At 46.0% G+C, this 18,706-nt stretch overlaps 1 protein-coding gene across 2 annotated transcripts in view; it reads left to right on the top strand.

Moving 5' to 3' along the window:
* The first annotated feature begins 1,507 nt into the window (after nt 1–1,507).
* Nucleotides 1,508–18,706, top strand: part of ZNF451 (zinc finger protein 451) — a 65,866-nt gene continuing 48,667 nt past the window's right edge. The window contains exons 1-3 of one of the 2 annotated variants that reach the window (XM_074991113.1): nt 1,508–1,959; nt 2,314–2,400; nt 3,338–3,421. In XM_074991113.1, coding sequence (XP_074847214.1) covers nt 1,954–1,959; nt 2,314–2,400; nt 3,338–3,421 — 177 coding nt within the window. In that variant the 5' untranslated portion in view covers nt 1,508–1,953. Of the gene's footprint in view, nt 1,960–2,313; nt 2,401–3,337; nt 3,422–13,516; nt 13,728–14,793; nt 14,881–18,706 lie in introns of those variants that run through there. The other variant, XM_074991112.1, reaches the window with a different exon arrangement.

The raw sequence follows: 18,706 nt of genomic DNA, 5'->3' as shown, positions 1-18,706 counted from the left end.
GGGGCTGCACTGTCCAAGCCTGGGGGCCTGTGGCCCTACTGTGTTGTGGTTGGGGGAGGCTGGGCAGAGAGGCCAGTGGCCACAAGGCAAGGCAGGGTTTTCAGTGGGTGGGGGGGCAAAGCTGGGAATACTTGCCTCCCCAAGCCCAGGGGTCATGCACTACTGATATTTGGTCCCCCTTCTTGCTTACAAATGGGCACCTTTTTTCAGTTAAGGCAGGAAAAATGGTGGGAATCAGTGTCACTATGCCTCATGAGTCACAACTGAGAATTCCAAATTCAGGACAAGTTCCTGGGGAAAGGGACAGATGTGCCCCCAGACTGGTCATTATGGTTCCATGAAATCTACCAAGCCAGGAACGAAAGTAAACTTATGCCTCACCAAACTGGCTAATCAGATGCCAGCAAAGAAGTATCTTCAGATATTCCAGTCCTAGAATCAATGCTCAGATGCTATACTTAATTATCCGTGGTTATTTGAAACCAATTATGTAGAATGGCTCTTCCAGTACCAAAAAACCAGCCCCATAGCCAGGTTAATATATAACTCAGATCTTACCCAATACCGTATTGTTTCCAGTCCTTTAGTAGAGGCATAAGGGACTGGCAAACAAGGGTGGTTTAGCTAGGAGAAGTACCTCCACACGGCCTCTGCAGCGCTGGCACCCCCTTCTGCCAACGCCAAACTCTTGTGGGGTTCTGGTAATGAGCTTTGGGAGTCTGCAAGTAGCATGCCATTTGCAAACCTGAGAAGATCATTTTGTATAGCTCTGCCAGCAAGAGCGCTGGGCAGAGTGCCACGTAGACATAGCCAGAATGTTAAAAAACAAACAAACAAAAAACAAACCCGCATTCTTTCCATTTGGTTTGTCAGGAAAAAAATGTAAAACCATAGTTTACATAGTTGCCAACCTTGGTAACAATTTTTGGACCTCTATGCTTTACATATTGAGAGTGTTCTGGTATGGTATGATCTGAAGAAATGGGTCTGTCCCACGAAAGCTCATCACCTAGTAACTTTTTGGTTACTCTTTAAGGTGCTGCGTGACTGACTGCTTTTTGTTTTTATAAAAGAGGGCTGCACGGCACTGCCCTAGGCTGCTGGGAGCGCAACCTGCTAGCGTTGGTGCTGTCCCCACACAGCTGCCTTCGGCACAAGAAGTTCCCAGCGGGAGGATGCTGAAGACGGGGAGCACTAAGTAAAAGAGAGGCTCCGGGGGGAGCGCTTACACCGGTGCGGCGCCGGCAGCAGCAGTTGCTAAGCGCGCAGGGAGGTCCCGCACGGGCCGTACCGGAGTTCTCCCGCCAGCCCCGGGCCATCCTGCGGGTGACTCCAGCTCCCGGGCAGCGCTGGGACAAGGCACCTGCCCAGCCCGGTGTCACTTAGGCGCAGCTTCCCGCAGCACTCTCGGGGAGGAGGGGGGAACTACAACTCCCAGCGAGCAGCGCGGCGCGAGGAGCGCAGACATCCGCTGAGTGCAGGGGCTGTTAGGCGGGCCCTTGTGCGTGCAGCCCGGCGGCCACGCGCCTCCCCGGCTCTGTGCTGCTGAGCTGTGGCAGCAGCTGCCCACTGCGTCCGCAGCCGTCCGGCGCGAGCGGGCCGCATTATGAGCGCGGGGGGCCGTTTCTTAGCAACGTGCCGCTAGTCTGGGGCCGCTTGGCCTGGCAGGTAGGGCGGCGAGGAGCTCCCGATTTCCTTCCCGCTGCTGCTCCTCCCCCTCCCCGTTCTCCTGCTCCTCCCCCATCCCCGAGCGCGGGAGCGGCGCCGAATGGAGCTGCAGGCGCCTTGTCCTTTGGTGTCCCGGCCAGTTGTCCCTCTGTCCTAGCGCCTTCTGCATCAGCCCCTCGGGAGCTGCAGCTCGTGAGAACTTCACCTCTGTAAGAGGTGGTACCTGTGTTCTGGCAGCGCAGCCGCACTGATGCTGTTAGTAGAGCTCGAGCTTGGCCTCCTCACATGCCAGTGAGTTTCCCTAGCGTGGTGGTGGAAAGGCCTGAGCCCTCCTATGGTGGTCATTGCTGCCACTGGTGCAGCTGCTGGCATACAGGTGCCAGCTGGTATTTTCCTTTGTAGACTATTTTGCACAGAGCTTGGAAGCTGCAGGTATGACTAGTTGGTGTGTTCAAATGTTATCTCAAAGAATCTATTTTCTCCTGTTCACTTGTTGTTTTCTATTTTTTTTTAACTTTAAACGTGGTGAAGCATTTGTTTTTGACAGAGATGGGGGCAGCTATTCAAGAGGGTATAGATGAGCATGATTATGCACTGAGGAAAATTTGTCAACGATAAAGTGTATTTTGGTTTATTTTTGTCCAGATAATGGAGTGTCTCAGCTCCACTAAAACTCAAAAGTTTGTATCAACAACACAGGATGAAAGTGAAGATGACATTGTGTTTATTAGGGTAAGTAGATGTTGACACAATAACTAATGTATACTTTTACTAGTTAACTATAAAAGTGTTTGAAGATTTGAATATGTAACATTGATTATCTATAATGATTTTGTATTTATAATCGAAGAGGAACCAAAAACACCACTAGACTTATCTGTCCACAATCCCAGCAAACTGCTGTTAAGAAGTAGGTTTGAACTATATAGAAAATCTTGTGGTATAATATGGTGAACACAAATAATCCAGGGCATCCTTTTTACCACATTCTGTCTAACCAAAGTTCAGCTGAATTTTTTTCTTGTTAATAAGATTCTAAATAGTAGTAGTGAAACAAGTTATATGATGGAGATACACATTTCATAGAGCTGGAAGGGACTTTGAGAGGTTATTGAGTCCACCCCTGCCCTCTTGGCAGGGCCAAGTGGCCTCCCCCCCCCTTTTTTTAAATTAACTGATTTGCCCTGGATCCCTAAATGGCCCCTCAAGGATCAAGCTCACAACCTTGGCTTTAGCAGGCTAATGCTCAAACCACTGAGCTATTAGTTTGTTTATTAAATTATGTTGTAGGGCAAAGCTATAAACACTTTCTTATTGTCATTTAAACCTATTTTCCTGTGCCATCTGGTGTGTGCAGAGCTGCTGCACAAAGGATGTGGTGACCCTGCAGGAGTCTGTTCGTGCTGGGAGGCAGCTCACATGCTGCTTATTGGCCCAAAAGGGCTGGTGGCCAGCCTGACCCCCCAACTCTGTGGCAAGGAAGGAGTTGAAAAGGCCTGTTGGAGCTGGTGTGCTGTGGAATTGTTTGAAGTGTGCTGTGTTACTGAAAAAGTTAGGAACCACTGGCATAGTGTATCCGTATAGGTGATATACTGGATCCAATATGTTAGTGTGTAGGCATTTAACAGCTAGAAAAACAACTCTACTTTTTTAAAAAAACCTCTTTCAGGAAGGGCCTTTGAGACCAGTGCTTGACTGCATTGACCTTGTCAATAGTGATGATGAAGAACCTAGTAGCAGCTTTAATGCTCATGTAAGTAGATTTATTATGACTCAATTAACTCCCCAAACCCCTGCAGTTAACACATTAATTTTGCTGTGCATTTAAAAAAAATTAATGCAGTTAATCCCAGAGGGAGCTGCTCTGGAGACATCCCTCATAAGGCACAGTATTGCAAACCATCACCAGAGTGCACAGAAAAAAGTCCCAGCTCTGCCAGGAAAACAGCAGAAGGAGCGAACCCAGATGAGCAGCTCTACGAGGGTCTGTTGTGGAGGGGACAGGGACCACACCATAGGCAGTGCAGAGTTAGGAGGGGGACTCAGCCTCCTAATCAGATGTGGTGGAAGGATCTGTCCCACCCCAGGAGCCCAAGAGAAGGTGGCTTGGGTGAACCCTGCAAGGGAGCGGAGGACAGCTTGAGCTATGACTCAAGCTGTTCTATTTAAAAAAAAATGGTCACCTGGGAGGAGAGGTGGATGGGTAGGGTGGAGTGACCATATTTCCCTATGCCAAATACAGGACACCTGGCTTCCAGTGATGAGGCTACTGTCCCATGTCACAACTGCCCAGCAATTGTGGCTACTGCTTGATGGTGGGGCACTGGAGATGGGGGTTCTACAGCCTCAAGGCGGGAGTACTGGGAATGGAGGCTGTAACCTTCCAGCTGTGGAGAATGCCACGCCACAAAGGGGGTGGGGGTCCCACAGCTACCAGGAATGTGGCTCCCAAACCACAGAGAGGGAGTTGTCGTGCAAGCAGGGGAAAGGAGAGTTCCTTGGGTGTGGAGATTGCTGCCCCACTGTGGGGTACTGGGATGGGAGTGGTTCCCCTGTGCTGTGCTCCCTATATCCCCCACGCAGCACAGGAACAGAAACAGGGCTTCTGAGTCACAAGAGGGGAGTTCCCTGGCTGTTGCTGCCCTATGGAGGGGCATAGGAGTTTCCAGGCTACCTCTCCATGGAGGATGCTCCTCAGCTGCAGGGCTACTGCCCCAATGCAAGGCACCAGGGGCCACAGCTGAGGACGTCTGGCCAATCCCCAGAGCTTGGGCGCTGACTTCCACCCCTGTTCCACCTGCAGCTGGGGGCTGAGCCCCCCATAACTCTGCACGGCCCATGGCAGAGTCTCCCCTCCTCCAGCTCTGTGGTGCCTGCAGCTAGGGCTGAGATAAAAAAGGACTCTTGAATAGGACACAAATATATTGATTATATAGTTTATTTTATTGAATTATTCCAGATATTGATATAGTTCTGCTTTGTTTTCATGATTTGTAGATAAAATATCAGACAAAGTTAATGGAGCAAAATCGCAACAGTTCAGGTCTTTTGAATGGGAAGTTTATGTTTAAAATACTTCCTGATGGTTCTTTGTGTAAAAGGACTGTTATCTGTAGCTATTGCAAGGCTGAGTTCCAATACCATAGAAGCACTTCAAGTCTGAAGTACCACCTTCGTGCTAAGCATGCTTTAGCCTCTGGCTCTTGTGCTACAGATAACCCACCACCAGCAAACCAATCCAGCCATCTCCAACAGACTAAAGAGTTTCAGGATCATTACAAGCCCATGGATCAAACTAAATATAACATCTTAACCAATGCTATTGCAAAGTGGATAGCTATGGACTGCAGGCCACTCAACATTGTAAATGACAGAGGGCTAAGAGATGTTATTCAAATAGCGTCTTCCAATCAGTCATACACCTTGCCCACCCAAGGAACTATTGCATCTCGAATAAATGACCTATATGACAATGAGAAGACTGTAAAGTTGGAGCTTCTGAGGAATGCGCTGTCTGTTGCTTTGACTGGTGATCACTGGTCATCCTTTAGCAATCATAGTTATCTTGGTGTCACAGCACACCTGATTGATGCTGCATGGAAACTGCAATCGTTTGCTATAACAGTAGTTCATACTGAAGAAAGACATGCTGAAGCATGTGCAGAGAGTTTCATTGAGGTTGCAAAAGAATGGAATATTCAAGAAAAAGTAACAACAGTTAGTACTGACAGTGCACTTAATATGGTAGCAGCAGCCAGTCACTTGCCATTTGAACATGTGACATGCATTGCTCACAGTCTGCAGCGATCAATTACGCTAGCCCTCAACGATGGTGGTTTTGAAAATGTGTTGGCAAAATGTAGAAAACTTGTGGGCCATTTGCAACGCTGTCCAGCTAACAGCACAGAGCTAGGAGTGCAACAAGCTGCAAAAGGACAGAAACAAGAACCTCTGGTACAAGATATTTCAATCAGATGGAATTCCACATTGGCTATGATTCAGCACCTGCTTCACAATAAAGCTGCTATCACATCCACATTAGCTCTTCAACAGCACTGTCTATTAGTGCCAACAGATAATGAGTTTGAAAAACTGCAAAAGTTAGAAACATTACTTGAGCCCTGCAGGTTTGTGACTGAACTCCTTGGGGGGGAACTGTATGTTTCCTGCTCTGTGGTTTTACCCGCACTCTGCCATATATTTCAAGTTATGGCAGTATCTGATGATGACCCAGCATATGTTGTTAGATTTAAGAAGACTTTTACAACAGATTTTACAAAACACAAAGAAGGTACCAATCTGAGGTTTCTAAAAATAGCTACAGCATTAGATCCCAGGTTCAAGAATCTGAAGTGCCTTCCAAAATCTGAGAGAGATGAGGTGTGGAACATTTTGTCAGAAGTTTTAAAAGAGCAGTCTTCTGATGCAGAAACTAAAGAAACTGAACCACCAAAAAAACCAAAAATCAGCCTTCTTCTGGTGGCTTCTGAGTCAGATGATGAAAGTGAACATGCTTGGATCCGCACTGATTTGGATCGCTATCGGGCTGAACCCATCATCAGCATGGATGCGTGTCCTCTGGAATGGTGGTCAAAGCATGAAGGAGCATATGAATCTTTAGCTCATCTGGCACGTAAATATCTTGCTACACCGGCTACAACAGTACCATGTGAACACCTGTTTTCAGCATCAGGTGACACAGTACACAAGAAGCGTGCAGCATTATCTCCTACAAGTGTGAGGAAGCTTGTTTGTCTCAATGATTGGCTGAAAAATAAGTAGGACTGAATGTATAAAAGTTTTACATTTTTTATTTTTCTGTTAAGTTGTTTACAGAATTCTGCAGTTGAAAGTTCACCTTTCATCAACGATTTAGATATTGGCATAGAAAGCACGCTTATTATGTTTGCAGATGGTACCAAGCTGGGAGGGGTGGCAACTGCTTTGGAGGATAGGGTCATAATTCAAAATGATCTGGATAAATTGGAGAAATGGTGTGAGGTAAACAGGATGAAGTTTAATAAGGACAAATGCAAAGTGCTCCACTTGGGAAGGAACAGTCAGTTTCACACATACAGAATGGGGAGAGACTGTCTAGGAATGACTACAGCAGAAAGGGATCTAGGGGCTATAGTGGACCACAAGCTAAACATGAGTCAACAGTGCGATGCTGTTGCAAAAAAAGGAAACATGATTCTGGGAGGCATTAACTACGCGTGTTGTGAACAAGACACGAGAAGTCATTCTTCCGCTGTATTCTGCGGTGGTTAGGCCTCAGCTGGAGTATTGTGTCCAGTTCTGGGCACTGCAGTTCAAGAAAGATGTGGAGAAATTAGAGAGGGTTCAGAAAAGAGTGACAAGAATGATTAAAGGTCTAGAGAATGTGACCTATGAAGAAAGGCTGAAAGAATTGGGCTTGTTTAGTTTGGAAAAGAGAAGATTGAGGGGCAACATGATAGCGGTTTTCAGGTATCTAAAAGGGTGTCATAAGGAGGAAGGAGAAAACTTGTTCTTTTTGGCCTCTGAGGATAGAATAAGAGACAATGGATTTAAACTGCAGCAAGAGAGGTTTAGGTTGGACATTAGGAAAAAGTTCCTAACTGTCAGGCTGGTCAAACAGTTGAATAAATTGCCAAGGGAGGTTGCAGAATATCCGTCGCTGGAGATATTTAAGAACAGGTTAGATAGATGTCTGTCAGGGATGGTTTAGACAGTACTTGGTCCTGCCATTGGGGCAGGGGGCTGGACTCGATGGCCTCTCAAGGTCCCTTCCAGTCCTAGTATTCTATGATTCTATGATAGAATTTGCACTACCATACTTCAGTAACGTGAAGTGTTTTTACAATGTTTTCTAACAAAATAAGTATAAAGTGATCACTATACTCTTATGTTCTGTCTTGTAATTGAAATCAATGTATTTGAAGATGTAGGTGGTGTCCAAAAACATGTAAATAGATGGTATTCTTAACTGTTTAATTGCGTGATTAACTATGATTAATTTTTTTAAGCGCTTGACAGCCCTAATCCTTAACAGTATTTCGTTTTGGGCATTATCATTTGCAATGATTATTCCAAAAGAAACCCAGAACTGATTTTTGTATCTTTATGTAGAATTTTATTAAAAATGTAGACTCCATATTCGTGTGCAAACCCAAGTAAACCTTTAAAAGCATGTCTGTCTTTTGTGTACTTAAACACTAACGTTGGCAATGTGATTTTACTCAGCTAACTGCAGGAGTTTTGTGGACTGGAATTTTAGTGGCTTGTGCTAATACATGGTTTTTCCTTATCTGAAAAGTTTTTATTCCATAGTCCAGACTGCAGTATTTTTCTCCTGACTGGTTGTAGGCATAGCACACTTGAGCTAGCAAATAAAAATATTGCGTCATTTGTAAGTCATTTATAGAATCCCTTGGTAAAGCAACCTGACCCATCCTTCTCCCTGGGGTTTGCTGATATATTTTTTTTAAACTATCCAACTAAGCAGCACTTATGTTTAATGTAATTTTGTGGTTTAAAAACAGAATAAATTTTATATTTTATATCTTTTATCGACATTTTTTGCCATTACTATTTCTGTTCTTATCCAACTAAGCAGCACTTGTGTTTAACATAATTTTGTAGTTTAAAAACAATAAAATCTATATATTTAAGTTTTATCTACATTTCTTTTGTTATTTGTACTTCCATTCCAAGATACTTATGTACCAAAGAGAACAAATCACAATTTTCTATATCTAATTACGGATTTATTCAACTGGTCCATAATCCTGTTTTTGGCTGCATCAATCCCTTGCCCCAGGCCCTGCAGCCTGGGGCTTGCATGGACCGAGCTCCCCCAGCTCTGCAAGGCTTTCCCCATCACTAGTCTGTGTAGGGTACCCAGCTCTAGCAAGCAGATATGTCCCTCTCATTCCAGGGCTGGATCAGAATGTGCTCACCCTGGCCAGCCATCTCTCTTATACAGCCCTCCTGGACCCTGGCTGCTATAATCCTTTCCCTGATTGGCTCCCATGACAGCCCTCTCGCAGAGCTGTTTTAACCCTTTCTCTACCAGTTCAGGGCAACTGCCCTTTTACAAGGCTCAATGTCTTGTGTTCACTTTTGGTCATCTGTGTATACAAAGGAAGAAGAGAAACTGAAATGGATGCAGAGGTGAGTGACAAAGATGAAGCAAAGGATGGAATGCAAGTAATAGAAGCAAACGTTGAAGGAAATGGGTATGTTTAGTTTGGAAAAGAAGGGATTGAAGGGGAGTGTGATAATGGACTTCAAACTCTTGAAAGGCTTCCATTAAAAAGATGGGGGAAAGTTCTCTTTTGCCACAAAGGGCAGGACCATGGGCAATGGGTTCACACTACAGCATACCAGATTTAGATTAGATCTCGGGGAAGAAAAAACACCAACAATAGGACAGTGGAACAGATTGCTTAAGTGCCGGGTTTCTTTTGGTTTTCCACGTTTTGTTTTGACATAGTTGTTGATCTTCCGTGTGTGGACCCACAGGTGGCTGGTATCCTAGGCAAGGGAAGGTAATATCGTCTCAAACTGCCTTACCGGGCTCTGTCTGTGCTTTGCTGGGGGCTGTACTGCAGCACCCACGGGCTGACCAGGGCTCCAGGGCCAAGGGAGGCTGCAGCCATGCCATGCCACCTGCTGCACTATCTCAGGTTAGGGGCTTGTAGCCCCATTGTGTTTGTGGGAGGGAGGCTGGGCATAGGCCAGTGGCCCCAGTGCAAGGCAGGGCCTCCAGCAGGGAGCATTGTTGGGATTACTTGCCTCCCCAAGCCCTGGGGTCATGGACTGCCGATATTTGGTCCCCCTTCTTGCTTACCAGTGAGCACCTTTTTTCAGTTAAGGCAGGAAAAATGGTGGGAATCAGTGTCACTATATCTCAGTGAGTCACAACTGAGAATTTCCAAATTCAGGACAAGTTGCTGGGGAAAGGGACAGACATGCCCCAAAATTGGTTGGTATCGTTCCATGTAATCTACCAAGCCAGGAGCCAAAAGTAAACTTATGCCTCACCAAACTGGTTAATAAGATGCCAGCGAGGAAGCCTCCTTAGATATTCCAATCTTAGATTCACTGCTCAGATGCTCAACTTAATTATCTGTGGTTATTTGAAGCCAATTATGTCAAAAGGGCTTTTCCAATCCCAAAGAACCAGCCCCATACCACGGTCAATATATAACTCAGACCTTATCCAATAACCATATTGTTTCCAATCCTTTAGTAGCTAATATATAAAGGTTTATTTACCAAAAAGAAAAGTGAAAATTAAACTTGTCTAAAGGACTGAAATACACACAATGATTGCAAAGTTCTTGGTTCAGGCTTGTAGCAGTGATAGTTTAGTCTTTCAACTGCTGACTTGGTAAATCTCTGGTTGTTTCCAAATCCATTGGAAGGTTGCTCCACTGGAAGGTTCTAGTCCTTTGGTTAAAATGCTTCCATTAGTGTAAGTTTATAGTCCAGAGCTTTGAGCAGTTAAGAGGCAAAATGGAAGAGCTTTGAAAGCCTTTGTCAAGTGGAGGGAAACCCATTCTTGTCTCTAGAAAATTACAGGTGGTCAGGTGACCAGAATCAGAGAGGTAGCCATGTTAGTCTGTATGTTCGAGAACAAGAAGAACTCCTTTGGCACCTTATAGACTAATGGATATTTTGGAGCATAAGCTTTCGTGGGTAAAGACCTGCAAGCATGTTCAGCATGGTTTGCTTAGTCATACTGGGGCCCATTATACATATTCTAGTGCAGAGGTCAGGAACTCCTGGCACACAAGCCACTCTTGGCATGTAAGCTGATTTTCTTCAGCATGCAGCAGGAGCCTTGCCCTGCCCCTCCTCCACCCATGCAGCTCCCAAGCCTGGGCCTCTAGCCACTGGGACACGGGTAAAATGATTTGCTCTGTTCTACAGCTCCCAGCAAACAACCACACTAAGGAAGCACCTCTTCTACAGTAACTTACAAACTGCTGATCTGAATGTACAGTTTATCATGGCGGTAACCGGTATTAAATGTGATGAAAGTTGTTTGCTTTGTTGTTTCTACCTTTTACTGAATCACTAAAGCCATTGAGTGGGAACTAGCTTTATCTTTTCCAAGTGAAGGAGAAGTTAACAGTTTTGTTTGGAGCAATTTTATAACTGAAATGTGTTCTTTGGACAGAAGTAATAGGAAGAGCTCTTTAACACATATATTGGTAAAAAAAAAGTCTGTTTGGTTTGTCAGGAAGTGTTTCTCTGTTAAAAATGGAAAGCTATAGTTCAAATACTTCCCTATATTTGTAGAGAGAGCCATATTTTATTACAGTATGCAGGTAAATTCTGTTTGAGGTTTTATCCTTTTGATGCAGAAAATAAGTTGACTTTTAAAAATGAATATGCATTGGTTTTCATCAGTGACTTGCCTATAGTGTGCTTTTGGAAATTCAAGCCAGTATCAACCTAACGAGAGCATGCTAACAAAACCAAAACAGCTGAAAACAAATTTTGAATGATAATTTTATTTTTCTATCAGTTTACAGTAGTTTTGCTTCACTGTGAAAGTTTGCATGCCTACAAGAGTTTAACAAGTATATTTCTGAAAGTCAAATAGAATGTCTTTACTCGTCAGTTTGAAACTTTTATTTTAAACTGGTTGTGAGTTAACATTCATCTTTCTAAATGGCTGTGTCTACACTAGCCCAAGTCTTCAAAATGGCCATTTCAAAGATTACTGATGAGGTGCTGAAATGCATAATCAGCGCCTCATTAGCATACCACCGGCTGCAGCTCTTCAAAACTGCTGCTTTTTGCTGCTGCGTGGCTCATCCAGACGGGGGGTCCTTTTTGAAAGAACCCCGCCAACTTCGAAATCTCCTTATTCCTATCTGCTTCAATAAGGGGATTTCGAAGTTGGCAGAATCCTTTCAAAAAGGACCCCCATCTGGATGAGCCGTGCAGCCACGAAAAGCTGCAATTTGGAAGAGCCGCACCCGACGGCATGCTAATGAGGCGCTGAATATGCATTAAAGTGCCTTATTAGTAATCTTCGAAATGGCCCTTTGAATGGCCATTTTGAAGATATGGGCTAGTGTAGACATAGCCAATATGAAGTATTTATTGATATTGATATTTGCCTAGTTTTACAACAGGCTACCAAAAAAAACTCTAGTAAAATTAGTACAACCTAAAAGGTCACTCAGACAATGACTTGTTTCTGCTGTTTCATATGCCTTATGCTGAAATGTAAGTACAATATTTCCAGGGGTTTTCTTTTCCGGTGGAAGGTAGTGGAACTGCATTCTGCCATCTTTTCTCTAGGACTGCCATTTAAAAAGGCCGTTGGGGTGCTTTGAGCTGGATGTGTCTCTTTAAGCAGCCACTTGCAGCTCTTGCTGCTCCGCCTCCAGATCCCTGCTCTTTCAGTGCAGCAGGTCAGAGAACTGCCCCGTCACACTGGCTACGTCTACACTAGCCCCAAACTTCGAAATGGCCACGGAAATGGCCATTTCGAAGTTTACTAATGAAGCGCTGAAATGCATATTCAGCGCTTCATTAGCACGCAGGCAGCTGCGGTGCTTTGAAATTGACACGCCTCGCTGCTGTGCGGCTCGTCCCGATTTCGAAGCGCCGCAGCCACCTGCGTGCTAATGAAGCGCTGAATATGCATTTCAGCGCTTCATTAGTAAACTTCGAAATGGCCATTTGCGTGGCCATTTCGAAGTTTGGGGCTAGTGTAGACACGGCCACTGTGCGGGGAGCTGCGCAGCTGCACAGCAGGGAACATGGTGGCTAGCGAAGGAGCAGCAGCAGGTGGTGCTCCTTTTGAAATATAAGTGAATCTTGGGGTGGGGAGGCAGTTGCAGGGGTTAAAGGCTGGTGGGGGGTTAAAGCCTGGCTGCAGGCTGGGGTTGCAGAGGGGTTGCGGGGGTTAAGACTGGCAGCTGGTTAGGGTTGCAGCAGGGCATGGAGTTAAAGCCTGCTGGGGGGGAGGCTTAAAGCCTGGTAGCAGGCTGGGGCCAAAGTGGGGGTGTGGGTTAAAGTCTAGTGGTGGGTCTGTGCCAGGGACATGGGGGGTGTTAAGCATGGTATGGGGTTGTGCCTATGTGCAGCAGAGTTCTGACATATTTTGCCTGAAAAAAACCAAAACACTGAATAGTTCTATTCCAGTTCATTTATTTAATAAATTGAGAGAAAGTCAGCACATTTTTCTGGCGTAGTAATCTGTGATACTTTTCCCATGTTTTTGTAAGAAAATTGTTTTTAAGTGAGGTGTACCTTGGTTCTATGCAAAACAACTCTGACCCCCACAAAAGGTAATCTGGAAAGGTTGAATGGCTCTTGTTTCAAGACCTCAGTTTACCTTGCAACCATGTTTCTCAACCCCTGGTAATGGTTCAGGAGAAAAATCCGTGTGTGGATGTGTATGTTTGAAGGAGGTACTTTAAAAAAGAGGGTTGCACAACGCTGCCCGAGGCTGGCAGGAGCGCTCCCTGCTGGTGCTAGGCCCACGCTGCTCATTCAGCACATGAAGTTTCCCTACAGGAGGATACTTAAAGACTGTAAGCAGTAAGTAAAAGAGGAGCCCGCGAGGCTCTAGGCGGGGGCAGCAGCACCAGTTGCTAAGCGCGCAGGGAAGCCCAGCACGGGCCCCACCCCGGACCATGCTGCGAGCGACTCCAGATCCCGGGCAGCGCTGAAACGAGGCACGTGCCCAGCCCGGCGTCACGTGTGCGCAGCTTCTCGCCCCACGCTCGGGGATGGGAGGGAGGGGACTACAACTCCCAGCAGGCAGCGCGGCTGTTCCCGCCGGGCCTGGGCGGAAGCTGAGCGCGGCACGTGCAGCGTGGGGAGCGCAGACGTCCGCTGGGTGCAGGGGCTGTTAGGCGGGCCCCTGTGCGTGTAGCCTGGCGGCCACGGGCCTCTCCGGCTCTGTGCTGCTGAGCTGTGGCGGGGTCTGGGGCAGCAGCTGCCCAGTGCGTCCGCAGCCGTCCGGCGCGAGCGGGCCGCATTATGAGCGCGGGAGGCCGTTTCTTAGCAACGTGCTGCTAGTCTGGGGCCGCTTGGCCTGGCAGGTAGGGCGGCGAGGAGCTCCCGATTTCCTTCCCGCTGCTGCTCCTCCCCCATCCCCGAGCGCGGGAGCGGCGCCGAATGGAGCTGCAGGCGCCTTGTCCTTTGGTGTCCCGGCTAGTTGTCCCTCTGTCCTAGCGCCTTCTGCATCAGCCCCTCGGGAGGTGCAGCTCGTGAGAATTTCACCTCTGTAAGAGGTGGTACCTGTGTTCTGGCAGCGCAGCCGCACTGATGCTGTTAGTAGAGCTCGAGCTTGGCCTCCTCACATGCCAGTGAGTTTCCCCAGCGTGGTGGTAGAAAGGCCTGAGCCCTCCTATGGTGGTCATTGCTGCCACTGGTGCAGCTGCTGGCATACAGGTGGCCATCAGCAGCTATGGGCTCAGGGCCCATTGGTGTCCAGTGCCTTCCTCCTTCCATCTTTCCCTGTCCAGTGCAGACTGGCTTAGTTTTTGCATACAGGTACCAGTTGGTGTTTTCATTGTGTAGACAAGGCCCTGTTTTATGTAGTGTTTGGAAGGTGCAGACATTAAGTTGCTGTGTTCTGATTCTAACTCAAAGAATGTACAGTAATGTACAGTTCTCTGTTCCAGAACTCTCAAATAACTGTCATTTTAACCATAAGTAAATTTTAGTTATGTTTTCCATTAGTGCGATACAGTGAAAGTAAGAACAAATAAATACAGCAAATGCAGTATCAGTGTACTGTGTACAGTACTATTGTTGGTAAATAAAGCATTCTGCATACATTTTTGTTTATTAATATCTAATCTTATTTTTCTTTGGTATTGTGCATTACTAGGTATACTTCTCTATTATCTAGAACATTTGAATATCTGGCAACCTCCTGGTTGCAGGGCTGCCTGATATGGAAGAGTTTATTGTGTTTTTTGCTGTTTGCTTGCTGTTTTCTATGTGTGTTGTTTACAGCTCCACAGTGGTGAAGTGTTTATTTTGGATGCAGATTGGGTGTGGGTGTGGGGAAAGCTATTCAAAATGTTATAGCTGTGTATGGTTATTCAGTGAGGAAAACTAAGTCAATGATGAAGCACATTTTACTTTATTTTTGTTCAGATAATGGAGTCTTTCACCTCCACTAAGGCTCATAAGTCTGAATCAGCAATAAAGGATGAATGTGAAGATGACATTGAGTTCATCTGTGTAAGTAGATGTTGCCTCAAGCAATAGATATGTTTGCCAGTTAGCTATACAGAATGTTCTAAGATTTGAATATGTAATGTTGATGATTTTCACTGTATCTTAAATAAAATGTTGGGGTCATTTTAAAAACTCTGAATTTCAAAGCAAAAGAAAATACTAGTGTACAGTAGTCCCTCAAGTTAAGTGAGGGTTCTGTTCCACACACCCTTGTGTAACCCAAATTTCACAGAAGTGGGGGGTCTGGCTTTTTCCTGGTGGAACACACATTCTGCAGCCAGGGAAGCAGCAGAAAGGTAGGTCCTTGAGTGTGGGCGCAATTGGGGAGGGTTAAGCCTGGCAGTGGGTTGTGGTCGTGGGAGACGGGTGGAGGGGTGCTAAGCCTGGGGTGGGTTAGGGCTGCAGTGGGGGCGAGGGGTAGAGTTGAGGTGGAGCCCTGCTCGGGTGGTGAGTTGCGCTGTGGTGGATTTAAACGGGGGCCGCAGAGCAGGGGTTTGAATCAGGGCAGGAGGATGGAACTGGAGCCACACGTGGGGGGGTAGTTGAACTGGAGCCACATGTGGGGGGTGAGCCGTGTGTGGGTGGTGAGCTGGCAGGAGGGTTGAACCAGAAAAGGGGGAGGTTGAGACGGAGTCATACCTGAGGGGCGGTGAGCTAGAGCCAGAAGCAGTGGGTGGTGGGGGTGAACAGGAGCTATGTGTGGGTGGTGAGCAGAGCTGAGTGGGGTGCTGAACCAGGCCTGTGTGGAGCCTGGGGTGGGGTGACTTCATTTTGCTCTCATGAGACACAGCAAGCCTTAGCACACCTAATAGATTGGGGTTCTGATGAATTAACCATCTCAGTGAGAGCTGAATAGGAGATTCAAGGGAGCAAAGTTAGTTTTTTGTCAGACATGCTTATGGATAGATTGTATTCTGGTATCTGTAGCACAGTAGAATGGTGTACTGCTCCAAGAGTAACTCTTCTGAAGTCAGTGAGACTAAAAGTGAAGCAAGGCATGTGGCTCATTATGTAGTGACATGAAAATCTCACTTCATGTTACTTGCTAGAGAGAGGAGAGACCCAGGGGGTAGATACCTAATAGCAGCTTAGTTAGGATGGGGATTACTGTTTAATGCGCGCAGTGCACAATGGATATAGAATGCTCGTGTGGCTTCTAATTTAGAATTCTTCCTTTGATATCAAATTTTGCAAAAGATGTAAACAAATCTCAGTCATCCCAGTTATGTAGTTTACATATGTGCAGATTTCTTAAGGCTGTCAAAGTTTGAATACAACTTTTAGAAATGTGAGTTGCTAAATTTTTTTGAGGTAAGTGAGATTGTATAATACTACATGGTGTGGGCCTAAATACTTAGTCAATGAGGTGGTGTTATGACAGCAGGAAATACAGAAGAATGTAGGGATAACTTTCCTTTACAGGACAACTACTTATGACTAGTTTTGTTCACACACAATAAGGAAGGACAATGCAGGTTTGAGCACCCGGTGGTTAAAAGACTGAGTGAGAGAACACGACAAAAAAGCAGTCCTGTAGGACCTTAAAGACTAACAGTATTCTTTATTAGCTTTTATGGGACAGACCCACTTACTCAGATCTGAGACTATACTAAATAAAACAGTAGTCCACAACATTATATAGTGGCCATTGTAACTTTTTAATGAGTTTTCTCTTTAGTCACCCTTGTCCTTACTTGTCCAAGGCATTAGCTCTGTGTGCATCTACTTACGATATGTAGAGGAAGCTGTAACTCAGAGCAGACAGGCACTGTCTCAGGTACCATACTAGGTCTTTTGTAGAGAGAGAGAATTCTTCTTGTCTGTGCCATAATCCTCTGCCATCTTTAAAAGCACTGGGCCAGGTCTACTCTGAAGGGGGAGATGGAATTAAGATAACATAGCTGGAATAGATGTACCTTAATTTGAGCTTCCACTCCTGCTCCCCTGCAGGAGGTTTACAGAAGCAAATGTGCCCATGGACTTTTGTTACTTCCAACAAGGGGCAGGAGTACAGGTGCCAGTGTGAAGTATCAGAGAGGTAGCTGAGTTAGTCTGTATCTTCAAAAACAACAAGAAGTCCTGTGGCACCTTATAGACTAACGTATTTTGGAGCATAAGCTTTTGTGGGCAAAGACCTGCTTCATCAGCACTCTAGGCACTCTGTGGGTTCGATTTAGTGTGTCTCTACCAGGCATGCTAAATCAAACTCCAGAAGATCGACTGCAGCAGTGTCCATTTTGACTGGAATGAAGGTATGCCCCTGGAAGAGGTTACAGTGTGGGGAGCCTAAAATCCCAAGACTTCCTCGGTGGGGAAGTTGCCTAGTGTCCATGGATCTATCTTTATGTTAAAGTACAAGGGGATTGTTTGCTGCCACTGATCAACCCAGAGGCAGGTGAGACACATGAAACTTGGACAGCTGCTAGAGCAAGTGACTCTGTCATCACTTTCCTTTATCTCCATATTAGTTAGGGTTGGTGACTTTCTAATCCCTGACAGCCAAACACCCCTGCCCTGCTCCTTTCTCCAAGGCCCAACCACCTGTCCAGCCTCTTCCTCTGAGGCTGTATTCTGCCCCTCCGTTGCCTCACTCATGGTCCAGCCACAGCCCTATTGCTTGCTCCTTCATCCCCTCAGAGTTGCCAGCTGCATCAGCATGGCACAGATTAGTCCCTGGAATGAGAGGTCGGGGTGGGGAAGTAGGAGCAGAGCAGAAGTGGATGAGGCCTCGGAGCAAGAGGCCAAAGCAGAGGGGGTGTGGATTGCTGGAGTGTGAGGGTTGGGTAAGGAAATTGAAATACATTGGGGCAGGGGGAGCCTCCAGAGAAAGAGACGGGAAAATCCAGCACAGTGGGTCAGGAGACAGGTTACACTCTCTCCTTCCATCTCCCCAGCCTTGTGGGCATATACTCTGGAGTGCGGTCCAGGAGCCAGCTGGGCAGGGGTGGTAAGAGCAGCTCCTGCTATGTGGAGCCATCCCTATTCTTTTTTTCCCCCACAGATGGTAGGGGCTGACACATCCATTTTCCCTTTTCAACTGGACGTTTCATTTGAAAACCAAACACCTGGCAACTCAGCTATCAGTGTAACACCTTTTCCCCCGTATTCTGGAGAGAGCAAGCACTACTATTGCCAGTCAGAAGAGCACTTCCTCTCTCCCTTTGATGCACTGCTAGTTTTAAAGACTTGAACCTGAGTCCACTCTCCAGCAGCAGGCTGAGGCTTAAAGTACCTGGTCTGCACTTGTGGTTAATGGAAGTGCTCACCCCCACTTCCCCCACCCTCAGCTTGAGCTTTTACAAGCGGGTACCTGAATTGGTGGGGAGGACTTTATTTCCCTCTCTCTATAGTAGGTTATCAACTTGGTAGGCAGGCTAGGTAGTTGCTTGCAGTCACTTCTTTCTCCTGCTCTGGTCACCATCAGTAGGTGCTTGGGCAAATCCTGCCCTCTATCTGGGAGTGATGGAAAGTTTCGTAAGCACCAAACTTGATATAAAAACTGAATAGCGAGTTGGACAAAAAGTTTAAAAAATGGATTTTTAATTAATTTTAAAAGAACTTTAGAATATGAAAAATAGGGATGGTGACAGAAATCCTTATAAAATAGAGCGTATCCTGTATTTCCAGTGGACTTGACTCAGCCTGGCTGCTGATCAGATACTTAATGCACAGTATGTGAAAGTGGGATTGTCTCCTTTGCATTAATTCAGTACTTTAAAAGTTGCAGGCAGTTTCTGAAATCATATTATATGCATTTGTCTTCCTACCACCTACAGCCACTAGTACAAAATGACATGTACATTATTTTAGATCAAAGCAATTTAAATCA

The sequence above is a fragment of the Carettochelys insculpta genome, chromosome 3 (assembly GCF_033958435.1).
Source record: "Carettochelys insculpta isolate YL-2023 chromosome 3, ASM3395843v1, whole genome shotgun sequence".
Lineage (NCBI taxonomy): Eukaryota > Metazoa > Chordata > Testudines > Carettochelyidae > Carettochelys > Carettochelys insculpta.
Note: the sequence above shows the minus strand (reverse complement) of the source record. Positions and strands in the feature narration are given on the sequence as shown.